Raw genomic sequence first — 16,782 nt, 5'->3', positions numbered from 1 at the left:
GACTTCTGTACCCATAATTACCTGGAGTCGGCTGAAAGGCACACTACTTTGGAGAGACAATTATTCACCTGCTATTGGGCCTTGGGGCATTCATCTTCTGGTCATAAAATAATCTTAAGAACAAAAATTCCAACCAAAGGGTTCAAGATTTCTGCTGTTATCTCATGGTATTCGCACTTTAGTCAAAGTGTAAAATTTCTATAAAACATATGCTCAAAAAATACGTATCCGTGAACCAAAATAAAAACATCTTGTAATGAGCTTAACTTAAAATCACTTGAAGTCTTCTGTAGTTTTTGTACTTACTAATATGTCTTTCCCCTTTGTGAGGGCTTTGTTTCTTCACTCGAATCTCTGATTCTGACACTGAATCTTGATGCTCAAGCATATGATTTCCATCTGGTACTTCATCCTGAGCTACATAAAGAGACAGATTTAGTCTATTAAATAAAAAAGAGATCCCTAGATTTCAAATTTAAAGCAGAGAACACTGGTATTTTCTCCCATTTATATGAAGTTATAAGTAAATCACCATAATGCGAGATCAGATGTGAAAACTATGAGCTGTAATGAGTGTGTGTGGAAAATATTTTTTCATATCATTAATATTCCTAATTTTAAATATATTTTATATTAATCTCTCATTTTCTGAGTTTTCCTGATGTTTTCAGTTAATAAACACTGATAGACCAAACAAGGAAAATAGATATGTTCAAGATTATTCATTGCAGCATACCTGTAATTGCAAAATACTCAAAACCGCTTAAGCGTACAAGCATACGAATTGGTAAGCTAAAGCAGTGTATGTAAACTATGAAAATATAAACTATGGGATATAATGTAGCATACACAGCTGTACAAATAGGTATAAGAGGAAATGAAAAACATCCTGACAAACTGACTTGGGAGCATTTCTAGGATATAAGGCTTAATGAAGAAAAAAAACCTGAAACAATATTTAACAGGCTAACTTTTAAGAAAGAAAGAAAAAAAGGGAATTAAAAAAAAAGACAAAAGATAACTTATCTTTAAAAGATGAAATAGAGAAAATATAAACCAAAAGACAACCTGGAGGGTCACAGAAGTCACTGCAGAAAGTGCTGGCTGAGTTGTACCCAGTGACTACTATTAACTCTTAGCCTGTCTCTGGCGCTGATGGATAGCCCATGATACAGCAAGGTTTTGAGACTCACGTCTAATGAAAAAGGATCCAGATTTCTCAGTTTCACTTGACCAGCAACCTGAGGAGACTACAGAGACTCCACCATGGAGGAGCTATTCTTGTTAACTTCGTGAGGGACAGTGGCACTTTGTTGGTGGTGTCCCAACAGAACCCCTGGTTCTGAGTTCCCTGACACGGAGCACTTTGTCCAAGGAGGACAAGGAAGGGGGTGGGGAAGAAAAGACACAAACACCTAAGACACTCTCTTTCCTCTTCTGGCTGACATTTGGTTTCTGAAAAGTTCCACCCACCCATGGTGAGCTCCCTGCCACTGGAAACACTGTCTAGTTACCCAGCAATGGAGGCTCAAGGAAGGGATGGATGGACTCTCTAGCAAGCATCCTGTGGATAGGTACTGAGCCATGGGGGCCAACACACAGCCCCACGAGAACCAAAATGGTGATGACACTTATTACTAACACACGTGCGATCCCTTCTGCTCCTCCCAGTGGTCTCAAGATGAAGTGGAGAACTCTATTTTTACCCAGAATGCTTGGCTTATAAAATTACACAAAATTAGGGATTAGGCCAAGTCCCTATGTCCCCTTTGGCACCTAAGAATATATGCCAACTCAGAGCTCATAGGGGCAGTGGGGGGAGATTGCATACCTTGGGCCATTTGGCTACTAGTTTACCAATGACTGTTACCTCCACAACTGTGACGCCAGGATGAGAGGAAAACAGTTAATGCTTTTTGACGTATACTTACACCTGGCCATGGTGGGGGGTGCCTTTGGACACTATATACCTCTATTTTATGGCCCCCACTACTGAATACGTAACGGGTACAGGTGTATTTTCTATGTGAACTCCAACTCACATCAGCACCAAGCCGTGATGAGCGCTACTGCACTCAGGGTCATTTTAGTGGGGCATATGGAAGACTGCAAACCTACCAGACTACCAGTGCCTAGAGATTCGTCTCTAAAAACAACTACTAAGCAAAGAAAAACAAATGCCTGCCCTCTTTGCTGAGTTTAGGTAAGCCAAACATCTCTGTGAGATTACCTCTCCATTCAATAATTGAGTGAACCTGTGCATATGGCCTAACATGCCTATAGACTGGATTACAGGCAGCTTAATGCTGTGGTACAGATCAGGACACTGGCCTTACCTGACACTGTGACTGCCATAGAGGCTCTTGCCCAAGCTGAGGGAAATAGGTATGAAGCAATTCACATTGCAAATGCCCTTTTCAGCATCCCTGTCCACACAGATGATCAGGATTAGCTTGCCTCTTGTGTAATGGACTGCAATACACCTTTAATGTCCTTCCCACAAGGTCATGAGCAGGAAGAAGACCCACTCCCAACTAGCTGCCCAGTATATTGGTGGCATCCTCCTGGTGGGCCCAGGCATGTGTACTACCCTACAGGGACTGATGCTATGTTGACCCATACTCAGCAACGCAGCTGGGTCATTAATAGGGACATGGACAAGGACCTTGTGGGAAAGCACAATACGTATCATCTTGAGGAGATAACCACCAATATTTGTCCTCTTAGTCCCAACAAATACAAGAGTCCCAAAACTCTGTGGAGCTATTCTGCTACTGGCACTCTTACATTCCCCTCAGTGGGATCCTGACTGCAACCAACTATTAAGTTTCCAAAAATGCATCTACATTTGAATGGATCTCAAGCGACAGGATGGTCTGGAGGCCATCCAACAGGCCTCCCAGGTCACACTTCGCCTTGGCCCCTCTGATAATGCATTGAGATACAGCTCTCAGCAACTTCTCTGTTCATCACTTAGAGTCTTTGGAAGAAGGCAATTCCACAAGATAGTGGATTAATTTAGGCTTCTGTATGCCTAACTTCCTGTAGTAGGGTGAAATGTACACATCTTTTGAAAGACAATTATGTGCCTATTATTGGTTTAGTGGATACTGAGTGCATGAACCATGACTATGAAAAACATTACAATCAGAAATATTGACCAAAAGTTTCATAACTTTAGCTTTTATCCTCTAGTTATCTTAGGGTATTTATACTTCAGGTCAAAGTATAAAATTTCTCCAAAATATATATTAAAATACAGATTTACGAACCAAAGAAGAAGATCTTTAGCTGTAATTAATTTTAAGTAACTTAAAGTTATCTGTGGTTAGTATACTTACTTTGTCTTTTCTCTCTTTGTTTCTTTAGTTGCATTTGGGTTTTTGACATTGGTTCTTGATGCTCACGCATAAGATTTTCATCTGATGCTTTATCATGAGCTACATAAGAGATATACTTAGTCCATTGAATAGAAAAATACAACTATTATAAATCTCTATATATAAAATTTATAATAAGCATACAGCAACATTCTCATTTTTCTGAAGTTATAGTGAAGTTACCATAATGCTAGATCTGATAAGACTGTGAGAGGAGTTTAATAAATAGATGTGTTTTGACTCTTTCTCATTATCTCATAAACATTTCCAGGCATTATACATAGTTTATATTTGTCTCTATTTCTCTTAGGTTATTTATATTTTACAGATCATGTAGACTTCATAGACCAATCAACAAAACGCATGTGTACAATTTGCTAATTACAGCATTATTCTTAATTGCATATAAATGTTCATGCATGGGAAACTAGATAAACAAGCTAATACATATACTATAAACTTTGTAAATTATGGTAAATAACATGGTACAAACTGTTGTATGTAGAGATGTAAAAGGAATCAAATGAACCTCTATAAACTGACTTGGAGGGATTTCAAGGAGATAATATCAAGTGGAAAAAAAAACCCCAAAGGTGAAAAGTTGTGTGGTACCTTCTAGGTAAGGAAGAAGGGGAAATAAGAGAGAGAGAGAGAGAGGGAGAGAATTAGAGAGATACTTACCTTTACAAAATGAAAAACAAGTGAGATAGAAAACAATGTAGTTGTTTACCCATAGGGTAAAAGGGAGAGAACTGAAGAAGAAATGGTACTCCTCTAAGTATACCTTTTTGCATAGTTTTTACTTTTGGAAGCAGGGTCCACATGTTTCAAAAATAAAATTAAATAACAAAAGAGGAACTAAAACTGAAAGCAAATTTAAAGAAATGAACCTACTGAAAGAAAAAAAGTACTAATGCAAGTAACTCATCAATACAATATTTGACATATACCCTCATTCATGGGCAGAAGCGTGGAGAGACTGTAAACACATGACAAAATATTTTCAGGAGGCTTGTTTTTCCATACCTATAGGCGAAGAAATTCCAGAATAATTTCAGAGGCATAACAAGATGGAACAAATGAGTAAATGTGTTATATTATTCAGAGAGAGTATTCACGAAGTGGAAGAAAGGACATACACACATTAAATGGAAGTAGGCAGAACAAGCCCTGAGGGGATGAAGTAGAATTGAAGGTTTCCAAGATTTATCATTAATTCTAAATATGTCTATGCAGGTTTATATACACATGTGTAGGTATACAGGCTAATATATGTGTATAACTACATATGTATGTACAAGTACATATATAAAAATGTGAATATACTTAAGAAACCTGACGCCAGGCTGGATCTCATGTGTGATCGTTCAGGCACAATCACAGACAATTATAAAGGCATTACCTGGCAGTTACCATGGGGAAAAGAAGCTTCTCAACCCACAGAGACTTGATGCATAGCCAGTGCACTGCAGGCACTGGAGGTGGTTGCAGTCACGGACACAGCCCTCCCACCCCCATCACTCTCTCAAGCATACTGCATTCTTCGCCCAGTCACCGTCAACTGGAGGCGGGGGTGGGACTTGACTGGGACACTGTATTGTTCGGGCACTGCCACTGCCTAGACTACCTTATGGGCGGTGGGCGGGGCTTGAAGAAACTTTTCTCAGTTATGATTCAGTATTCGGGATATTTCTACTCCCATCCCTCCCACCACTACCTCCTGAGGGCGTAGGACCCATAAAATAGCAAGAGCCTTTTGTCTGGTGCTCCTTCAGCTGTGAGATGATCCTCTCCTACATCTCATACCAGTTTGCACTGATACATCTAACCCTCACCCACTGCCGTTTCAAGTAGGAAAATAGAATATTGCTATAGCTGGGGCCCTTCCTGCTTGAACTATTGAGGTAAGTGAACAAAGGTTTGTTACTTTTAGTTTGGTTTGTTATTTTAATTGACCAACTCAAAAACTGGCATTTCTCTCTCAGACAGATTGGAGCAGCAAGCAGGGTAAGTGAAGCTCAATGCCTTTTTGGAAGGCACACTTTGGGATGTGCTTAGTAAATCAGTGGGACATTTCTGGAGTGATGTGGTCTGAGAGGGTACCATAGGATCATTAGCCAGAGTCTGAGAGCCCCCTGGGGCAGCCAGGCCAGTGTGCTTTGGACAGGGCTAGCAGACCACACAGGGTGCTCTAGGAGAGTGCTATTTTATTTTTATAGGTTTTTCAGTTCTGAGGGGGAGCAAAGTTTCTTCTCTTTAGACCTCGATTCATTGGCCGAGACACCTGCTGGGTCAACCAAATTAGAGGTTCACCAGCGGGGCTCTGAGAAAGCCAGGGAAGCAGTTTGTGGCTACTGCTTATGGTCCACCAGTGATGGGATCTCAAGTGGTGGGAGACTCTGCATGACCCAGTAGCAAAAGAAATCTTAGAAACCTGGTAGTTTGCCTCCATATTAAAGGGATTAATCTTGTTAAACTTGGTGAAGGAGAAGGTCACACACACTGTTGGGCCTGTCACTACAAAACACCTTCTTTAGAGAGTCTTGACAGCAGTCATATTGGCTGAGGAGGTGGAAGAAAAGTGGGGAATAAAAAAAGCAAACATCTGAGACTCTCTCCTTCCTCATCTGGGTACTATTTTGGCTCTGACAGGATGACCAATCTGTGATGAGTTCTCTACCACTGAAAAACATGTTTGGATCACCACTGCAGAAGTGACAGTGTCCCTCTGTGCTACGCTGGTGGTCCCAGGGTCTACACTGATAGAGTGAGGAGAGTGAGATTCTTAACCAGACTCAGATTTCTTGATTCATTCATGCCACCCTTGCTATATAGGTATCAAGCTCAAGTTAGCCTCCTCATAAGGTCAGGTCATTTGGCACTAGACAATCTGGATATTAACTGCCAAACTGTTGGACATGGAATAGCACCTACTGCCAAGGTAGCAGTGACTGACCAACAGTAAAAGCAATGTGAAAACAGTAATCAATAACCTACTCCCGGACAATCGAGACCTAGATCTCTATGAGAGATCTATGGGTGAATATCCAATAACGAGGTGTCAAAGAGGTAGGCTGATGGGCTCATTACCAAGGAACTCATGGCCTGGTAGTGGGCCAAGGGATGCCTGAAAGGAAGCTGAACTGGGGTCCATGCAGGGATGACCGCTATGACTAATACAAGTGCTATTGCTCAGCTCTTTCCATTGAATCTTGACATGAGACTGAGAGCCCACCAACCTTTATCAAGAACTCTCTGCTTTCAAAAATGAACAAGACTATGAGTTAGACCAAGTCCCTCTGTCCTCAGTAGGAACATGAGGACCTATGCTAAGGTCAGAGTTTAATGGGGAGGTAGGAAAGAACTGCATTTCTTGGGTCTTTTGGATACTGGGGCTATGTGACTGTGATCTCAACTCCTGACACCAGCATGATGGAGAAACACATAATGTTCACTGGGTAAGGGTGAGGGATCTGGGTAAGGGTCCCGGGTCATTGGGTCTGAGGCCATTACCAATGGGATCCTTACCCAGATCCAACGATGGGTGTTTCCCTTTAGATCACTATAAATTTCCATTGTTATGGCCCCACTAATATACGTTATCATTACTATAGATGAACTGTCAATGTGAACCCCTGCTTTGTATTAACTCCTGACAGGAATTGCTGCAGTTAGGGCCATTTTAGTTGGCATGTTAGACTGTGAACCTATCCAATTACCAGTGCCTAGTGCTTTTTTCTCCCCAAATACCTACCTGGGGAAGAAAAATGACTGCTTCATGGAGTGAAAGTTCTCCATGAGACTATTTAACTATTCAATAACTCAGTCAACTTGTGCCCACAGCTTTAGATGCAGAGACTCATTCAATATACACAGCTCAGTGTCATAGTGTAGCCCTTACACCTATGGTATCTGACATTGTGACTGTGATACAGGCTATTGTCTGAAGTTGAGGGAACTTGGTATGCAGCAGTTGATATAACGAATGCCATTTTCAGCCTCCCTTTATTGTGGATGATCACGATCAGTATACCTTTTTGCGGGTTGGTCTGCCATACACCACAACCATACTTCCACAAGGCTACCAAAATTCTCCAAATATCTGTCATCAACACAAAAGTGATGATATGGAAACATCCCACTCTCAGAGGGTGCAACAGACTTCTACTCTATTGATGACATTGTCTTAGGGCCCAACATGGGTACTATTAAACAAAGACTGGATGCCTCACAGACCCACATATGGCAACTCAGTGGGGTCATTATTATAGAAAAGGTAGTTATCTGGCACCCTAATAAAATTCCTGAGCATGATCTGTAAGGGTCATGATATCTCATTCCAGAGAAGTGTGCCAAGCATTGGTCCTCTGTACTTCCACAAATGAAAAGAAGGCCTAGCAATTGGTGGGACAATTAAGCAACTTACACTGTCACATACATTCCCCATGTATGGTCCATGATGGCACCTATCTATGGGGTAACTAGAAAGGCCACTTCCTTTCAGTGGGGTCACGACCAAGAGGATGACATGGAGATCCTCAGACAGGCCACCAGGCTGCCCTTCCCCACCCACCCCCTGCCATTTGCTCTTTGAGTTACAGAACTCAGCAACATTTCTGTTTACCAGTTGGAGGTTGTGGCAGAAGACCCCTGACATAGGTCAGAGGCACCCCTTTGGGCTTTCAAACCCATATCTCTAGGAGTCAGCTGAAAGGTAAACACCCTTTAAGAGACATTTACTGACCTGTTATAGGGTCTTGGTAGATACTGAGTGGCTGACCTACGACCAAGGGATCAGAAATACCAACCAAAGGGTATGAATAATTTTACCTTTGTTCTCTAGTTACCTTAGGGTGTTCACACTCTAAGTCAAGGTATAAGATTTCTATAAAATACATGTTCATGAACCAAAGAAAAATAATCTTCTGCTAAGTTTAATTTAAAATAAAGTTATCTATAATTATTATACTTACTATTGAGTCTTTCTCCTTTAGAAGGTCTTTGTTTCTTTACTTCCAGTTGAGTTTCTGACATTGAGTCTCCATGCTCAAGCACAGGATTTTCATCTGGTACTTTATGATGAGCTACATAAAGAGAGGCATTTAGTCCAATAAAAGGAAAAACAGATACACTGTTTGATCCTATACTTTCAAGTTATTGACAAATGTACATCAGCATTTTCTCACATTTTCAAAAGTTATATGTAAATTACTATAATGCTGGATTGATATGAAAATGGTGAGAAGAGTTTTAATGGATGTGTACTGAAACTGTCTCATCATTTCATTAATATTCATAGGTTTCAAATATGTTCCAGTTTGGTCTCCAGTTTTCTTAACACTTTAGGGTAAAACATAGTCATAAACCAAACCACGAAAAGGTATATGCACAAGATTATTCATTACAGCATATCTGCAATTGTAAAATACTCAAAACCACTTAATGTGGAAACGTAGGAGACTGGTTCCATAAACCAAGGTATATACTATAAACTATGGTAATATCAACTATGCTGTACAGCATGGTCCAAACAACTGTACATACAACTGTAAAAGGAATGAAAAAGATCCCATAAACTAACATGGAGGAATGTCTAGTATATAATGTTAAATGAAATAAAAAACTGATAGAATATCTAGTATATTATCTTTCAGGAAAGAACAAAAAGAAAACAACAAAAAGATAGAGAGACAGATAGTTACCTTTACAAAATGAAACATAAGAAAGATAAACCAGAAAACAAAATAGTTTGTAACCAAAGACACTGCAGACCACGCTCACTGAATTATACTCGATGACTACTGTTAGTGCTAAGTCTGTCCCTGGCATTGATAAGACAGCCTGTAAGGCAGTGATTTTTTGAGACTCATTTTTAATGAAAAGGAATGTAAAGCTCTCAAGATTGCTTTCCCAGTGACCTGAGGAGACCAGTTAGACTGGGGTACTTCTCCTCTATCATTAAGGAGGTAATCTGTTGCTTCCATGACCTGACTATTGTAAATAGTGTTGCAATGACAATGGCATGCATGTGTCTTTTTGAATTACCGTTTTTCTCTGGGTATATGCCCAGTAGTGGGGTTTCTGGGTCATATGGTAGTTCTATTTTTAGTTTTTTGAGGAACCTCCATACTGTTCTCCATAGTGGCTGTATCAATTTACATTTCCACCAACAGTGCAAGAGGGTTTCCTTTTCTCCACACCCTCTCCAGCACTTATTGTTTGTAGATTTTTCTGATGATGCCCATTCTAACCGGTGTAAGGTGATACCTCATTGTAGTTTTGATTTGCATTTCTCTAATAATTAGTGATGTTGAGCATCTTTTCATGTGCCTCTTGGCCATCTGTATGTCTTCTTTGGAGAAATGTCTATCAACAGACAGAAGAATGGATAAAGAAGATGTGGTACATATATACAATGGAATATTACTCAGCCATAAAAGGGAACGAAATTGGGTCATTTGTAGAGACGTGGATGGACCTAGAGACTGTCATACAGAGTGAAGTAAGTCAAAAAGAGAAAAACAAATATCGTATATTAAGGCATATATGTGGAATCTAGAAAAACGGCACAGATGAACCTGTTTGCAAGGCAGAAATAGAGTCACAGATGTAGAGAACAAACGTGTGGACACCAAGGGGGGAAAGGGGGGGTGGGCTGAATTGGGAGATTGGGATTGACATATATACACTAATATGTATAAAATAGATAACTAATGAGAACCTGCTGTATAGCACAGGGAACTCTACTTCACTTCGCTGTACAGTAGAAACTAACACAACATTGTAAAACAACTATACCCCAGTAAAAAAAAGGAGGTAATTTGTGAAACTTGGTGAAGAGATGTGTCACAACAGACTCCCTCTTTCAGAGTGCTTTGACAGCAACCACTCTGCCCAAGGAAGGGGGGAGGGCAATGATGTGAACACTTGATTCCCTCTCCTTCCCCAGCTCCTTTCTCAGGTTTGGCCCACTTACGATGAGTTTCCTGACACTGAAAAAAGGTGTTTTAACCACCCGTATAACCATCTGGAAGGTGCCTGACAAGCCACTCTGATGGTCCTTTGGTTCAACAACAAGCAGCAAAAACAGTAGACGATGAGACTGGTAACCAGACTCAGATTTCCAGTGTCATTTGTGCCACTTTTGCTGTTTTCCTAGTTCAATTAAACCTCCTTATAAGGTGATGTCAATTGGTTTACAAGACAATCCAGATCTTCACTGATAAATTTCAGGGAAAGGAAGAACCAGCAACAGATAGATATCATTTGGCCAGTGAAGAAAGTGACCTAAAAATGGTAATCAGGAACCCACTTATGGATGACATGTTTAAGTGGTTTCCCAAGGAAATCTCTGGGTCTAGTTACTCAACAACAGGAACTCACAGAGAACACTGATGGACTCTCCACCAAGGAATTCATGGCCAGGTAGTGGTCCATAGGTGACCCAACACACAGACACTCTAGAGTCCAAATGATGATGACATCTATGACTAACACAAGTGCTCTTCTCTCTGCATTTCCCAGTGAATCTTGAGATGAACCCGAGACACAACCCCCCTGCCATTACTTTTACCCAACCTCTCAGTTTTCTATATAAACAAGAATTAAGGCTAGACTAAGATTCTTATCTCCCCAGTTGTGATATGAGGATATGTGCTAAGGTTCAATGGAGAGATAGGTGAGAATTGCATATCTGGGCCTTTTGGACACTGATGCACATATGACTAAGATCTCTATAACCACGGACACTATGATGAGGAGAAAACAGATAATGCTCGCTGGTTTTTGGTCTGAGCTCACCAAATGGGATCTTTATCCAAATCCAACTATAGGCATGTCCCTACACGCCACTAAAAATCTCCATTGTTATGGCTTCCATTACTGAATGTATTATTGGTATAGATGTATTTTCTATGTGCATCTCACCCCTAAGCCCTGATGGGAACTACTGAATTTTAGGGCCATTTTAGGGGGGCATGTGGAAAACCAGTGCCTAGCACCTTTACCATCCAAAAACAGCTCATTGCCCTTACTGCTGAACTTAATGAAACAAAAGTTCTCCATGAGGTTATTTCTCCATTCATAAGCCCTTTCGGTCTGTGTGTAAGGCCTTGGGTGCCTACAGACTCAATTGATTATCGTTGGCTCAATGCCATAGTACAGCTCCAGACACTGGCATCACACGGTCCTGTGACCTTCACAGAAGTTTACTGCTCAAGGTGAGTCAAGTAAGTATGCAGCAATTGATATCACAAGTGCCCTTTTTAACATTCTTGTTCACACAAATGGCCAGGATCAGTTTGCCTTATGTGGAATGGGTTACAACATACCTTTAATGTCCTTCCACAAGCCCATGACCTAGAAAAACCCCTGCTCCAAGATCGAGTACTAAAACTTCCACTATACTGATGACATCCTCCACTGGAACCAGATAAGAGTACTACCCAACAAGGACTGAATTCTATCATGACCCACATGTGACAGCACAGCTGGGTCATTAATGTAAACAAGGTACAAAGATCTAATACCCAACTGAAATCCCTGGGGGGCAAAGTGGAAAGGGGTACACTGTCACTCCAAGCTCCAAGGAAACTAAGTTTTCCTTCTCCATCCCCCCCCAAGATACAAAGGAAGCCAAGCTTTTTTCAAGCACTCCAAAGAGCCAAGCTTATTTCTGTCTCTACCACAACAAACACAAAGGACACTCAGTGTAGGTGTGTGTATGAATATCTGTATGTATATGTGCATATATAGGTATACATATGTATATATAGGAGTTCAACTCCAGGCCAAAATCCTGCTTAATTTCACAGGTCCAACCATAGACAATTACAAGGTCTCTACCTGAAAGTTCTCATGGGGGAATACTTCTCACCCCACACCAAATTTGATGCACACCCAGTGAACTTTAGACACTGGAGGTAGTTGCAGTGGAGGACTAAGGCCCATCCATACCATGTTCTTATGCATTCTGGATTCCTATACAGGTGCCTCCATCAGAGGCCTCCTTGTGAAAGGCGGAGGGGTCAGCTGATACACTGTACTTTTCAGGTGCCTCTGTGTAGACCACTTTACTGGGGGAACCTAAAGATACTTTCCTCAGTTACTACACAGTATTTAGGACTTTTACACTCCTAGCCATCCTACATCAATATTCACAAGGTTCCTGAGGTCATAAAAGGGCAAGAGCCTTTTGTTTGGGGCTCCTTCAGATATGAGATAATCTTCCGCCAACTCCTACTCCCATCCGCACTGATACATCTGACCCTTGCCTGGTTTGGTTGTATGGGGAAAATGAAACACTGGTGGAGCTGGGGCCCTTTCCTGTTTAGACTCTTGCTTATACTATTATAGGAAGTACATAAAAGCTTAACTGTTACTTTCAGTTTGGCTTGCTATCTTAATTGACCAAGTCAAAACAGGCACCTTTCTCTGACAGATCGGCATAGAGAACAAAGTAGTCAATAAAGTAAAATTCCTTTCTGTAAGGAGCACTTTGAGAGGTGCTAGTGAGACTCTTTCAGGGCATACTGCTGGATCATTTGCAAGAGTCAAAGGGTCCCACAGGGCACATCATCAGTCAGGCTAATGTGTCTCCAGAAGTACTAGTGGACACCATGGGGCTCTCCAGGAGAGTACCATCGTATTGTCTATGTGTAACTCTACTCTCATTCTTCCAAGCCCTGGTGGCAATTACTGCACTTAAGGCCATGTTAGAGAAGCATAAGAAGATGTGAACCTACCCGATTACCAGCACCTAGTACCTCTGTCTCCCAAAAATCTGCCTGGGAAAGAAAAAGGAAAAACTGCCCTCTTTACTGAGCTTAATGCAGCAAAAGGCTCCTTGAGACTATATCCCTATTCAATAACTCACTTGACTTGTGTACCTGATCTTGAGTTCACAGATACTCAATTGATTTTGGCTGTTCAATCAATAGGACAGCCTTGGCATCAGTGGTATCTGACAGTGTGACTGTCGTAGTAACTTGTCCAGAGTGTGGGAACTTGTTATTCAGCAATTGATATCACAAATGCCCTTTTCAGTATCCCTCTGAATGGGAATGATTCCAGTCAGTTCATCTTTATGTGGAATGGGTACAATTCACCATTCATATCCTTCCACAAGTCTACCTGAATTTCCTATCTGTCATCAATGTATCAAAGCCTGGAAAATCTCCAGATTTTCCAGAGGAGGGACTAGCACTCTACTCTACTGATAATGTCATCCTATTGAGTCCAGAGAAGGGAGCTGGACAACAGCCCAACAAGGGCTGGACACCCTGCTGACACACAGGTGGCAACTTGCTGGGTCACTTTTACAGAAAACGTACAAGTACACAAGTGAAATTCCTGGGCTTGATCTGGGTATGGAGTCTCATTGTCTCATTCCATGGGAGAAGACTGGCTTTGATCCTCTCTGCTCCAGCAATTAAAAAGGAGGCCCAGGGACTGATGGAACTCTTCATCTACTTGCATTCTTAATGCCATCCATCTAAAGGGTTACAAGAAAGGTCATTTCCTTTCAGTGGAGCCACAGCAAGGAGGATGACCTGCAAGCCCTCCAACAAGCCACCTAGGCTACCCTTCCTTTTGGCCCCTCTGATCCATTTTGCCATTTGAGTTACAGATCTCAGCAACTATCTATTCACCAACTGGAGCTTAAGGCAGAAGGACACTGCCACAGGTCAGAGGCATCTGTTGGGGTTTTAAATTCATCATCTCTAGGAACAGCTCGCTGAAAGGTACACACCCTTTAAGAGACAATTGTTAGTCCAATATTGGGCTTCAGGGGATACTGAACACATGACCCACGACTGTGAAACAGTCTCAAGACAACAAATTCCGACCAAAAGTTATCAATAGTTTTGCTTTTGTTCTCTAATTATCTTAGGGCATTCATACTTTACGTCAGTGTAAAATTTCTATAAGAACATGCCCAAATAGGGTTCCTGGAGTGGAGATGTCCACGCTTGCTCCGCTTCCCCCACTGCCCCCACAGTTTAAGAGCATATGGCTCTTTGAGGATGGCTCAGGAGCATGACAAGCGGGGCCCCACTGTGGTGGCTTATTACTGTTGTTTGTATGCAATGCAAACAGGAATGAAGGTTGATAGTAAAACTCCTGAATGTCGTACATTTTCACCAAAGCTAATGGATCAGTTAGAAGCTCTTATGAAACAGCTGGGTGATAATGAAGCTGTTACTCAAGAAATAGTTGGCTCTGCCCATTCGGAGAATTATGCTTTGAAAATGTTTTTCTATGTAGATAATGAAGATCATGCTGGGCGATTTCACAAAAACAAGATCAAGTCCTTCTACACTGAAAGTCTTTTAATAGATGTCAAAACAGCGTTTGGAGAACTCACTGATAAAAACGTGAAACACAGAAAGTATGCAAGGTGGAAGGCAACATATATTCATAATTTTTTAAAGAATGGAGAGACTCCTCAAGCAGGGCCTGGTGGGATTGAAGAAGATAATGATGTTGAAGAAAATGAAAATGCTGGAGCAACCTCTCTACCCACTCAGCCCCTCAGCCGTCACCTTCAACTTATGACCCAAGCAACATGACATCAAGCAGCTTTACTGGAATACAAATTCCTCCCGGTGCCCGCATTCCTGCTAATACCCCAGAAGAAGTTCCTCACAGCACAGGTGTAACAAATAACACTATCCAGCCTACTCCACAGACTATTCTGGCCATTGATCCTGCACTTTTCAGTACAGTTTCCCAGGGAGATACCCAACTAACATCAGAGGACTTTGCTAGACCTCAGAAATACTGCAAATAACTCTAGCAGAGCTTTGCAGTATGAAGATGTCAGCACTGCAGTGCAGAATCTACAGAAGACCCTCAAGTTACTGACCACAGGCAGAGAATGAAGTCTTTGTAGAACAGATCCATGCATTTTTGGCTTAAAGAACTAACAGTCCATTACTCTATCTTCAGCCTATCAGAAGCACAGTTTTAAGGAAGACTTCAGTTCCACTGACTATAACAATAAAATCTGTGTCTGCGTATCAGATTCCTGTTGAAGCTTTCATCAACAGCCTCAACCAATTTTCATTGTCCATTTAGTGGATCCAGTAATCTCTGGGTATACACAGGGCTGATGCAAGCAAGATCCTAAAAATGTCCACTGAACCCTGCTTGTTCAAAAAATGAAAACACACTTCTATAAAATATACTAGGAATCAGCTTTGTATCTTAATCTAAATAAATTAAGGAATTTTTAAATCCATAATTTGGACAAATAGACCATATTACTTTGCTATACAATTCTAAATTTAACTTTTAATAAAGATTGCAAGAATATTCTAGATTAGAGGTCACGTTTTATTTTCCTCAGGACTTATGAAACAGATATGAACATCCTAAATTGTTAGATGAATCTGAAAGAGATTAAGTTTCAATTTATATTCATATTAATTATAGCTACATTAAAAGTTAAAATGTTCATGGAAAGAAATATAACAAGGTAAACAGGTAGAATCAGTTTTAGATGTAAGAATAATGTTGGTTTCCCAATTGTTTTCCCTTATCCATTGGCACTTAAGGTGAATTGGTATTTGCTTCATAGGCAGTTTGACTGCATGTATCAGAGAATGAAAACAAGACATTTGCAGTAATGCCTGGAAACTTGGTGCTTTGAGTTAAGGTTCTCCTCTGCTACTATGGAATGGATTCCATAGAGTGTATAGCTATGAATGATGCAGATTTTAAGAACATAGATTCTCAGTTGATAAGTTAATAAGTTTTGTGAGGAATTATGGATTTACTGTGTCACCTGCATTTGTGCTGTGTAAAAAATAAATACAAGGATTCTTTTAACTAGTTCAAAAAAATATGCCCAAATACATATTCACGAACCAAAGAAAAAGGATCTTCTAATGAGTACAATTTAAAATAATTTAAAGTCATCTATAATTATTATACTTACTAATGAGACTTTCATCTCTAGAAGATTTTTGTTTCTCTGCATGCATTTCTGTTTCTGACTTTGAGTCTTGATGCTTAAACATAAGATTTTCATCTGACACATGATCATGAGCTACATAAAGAGATACATTTACTGCATTAAACTGAAAAACAGGTCTATTGTGAAATCCCTATATATCAAATTTACACACATGTTTAGCAGTATTTTCTTTCATTTTTATAAACATAAAATATAAGTAAATTACCATAATGCTAGACCTGACATAAAAATTGTGAGGAAAATTTTAATGTGTGTAAGACTCACTGTTTCCTAAATATTTGTTGGCATCAAATATATTTTGTATTAGTCCCTACTTGTTTTAGATTATTATAGCTTAGGTTAATATATACTCATAGACCAAATAATGAAAATGTATATGTAAAGGTTATTCATTACACCATATTTTTAATTGCAAAATACTGA

General features: G+C 40.4%; 1 protein-coding gene and 1 pseudogene across 1 annotated transcript in view; one reads left to right on the top strand and one right to left on the bottom strand.

Annotated features, from left to right (window-relative positions):
- Window positions 1-16,782, bottom strand: part of CCDC7 (coiled-coil domain containing 7) — a 325,108-nt gene that overhangs the window by 129,234 nt on the left and 179,092 nt on the right. The window contains exons 25-27 of the mRNA XM_036844965.1: window positions 8,354-8,464; window positions 3,342-3,440; window positions 307-417 (exon numbers count right to left, since the gene is read on the bottom strand). Of these exons, the coding sequence (XP_036700860.1) occupies window positions 307-417; window positions 3,342-3,440; window positions 8,354-8,464 (321 nt within the window). The remainder of the gene's footprint in view (window positions 1-306; window positions 418-3,341; window positions 3,441-8,353; window positions 8,465-16,782) is intronic.
- LOC118891236 lies at window positions 14,341-15,262 on the top strand (annotated as a pseudogene).

This window comes from Balaenoptera musculus, chromosome 2, assembly GCF_009873245.2.
Source record: "Balaenoptera musculus isolate JJ_BM4_2016_0621 chromosome 2, mBalMus1.pri.v3, whole genome shotgun sequence".
Taxonomy (NCBI): domain Eukaryota; kingdom Metazoa; phylum Chordata; class Mammalia; order Artiodactyla; family Balaenopteridae; genus Balaenoptera; species Balaenoptera musculus.
The sequence above is the reverse complement of the archived record's forward strand: the minus strand, read 5'-3'. Positions and strand labels throughout refer to the sequence as shown.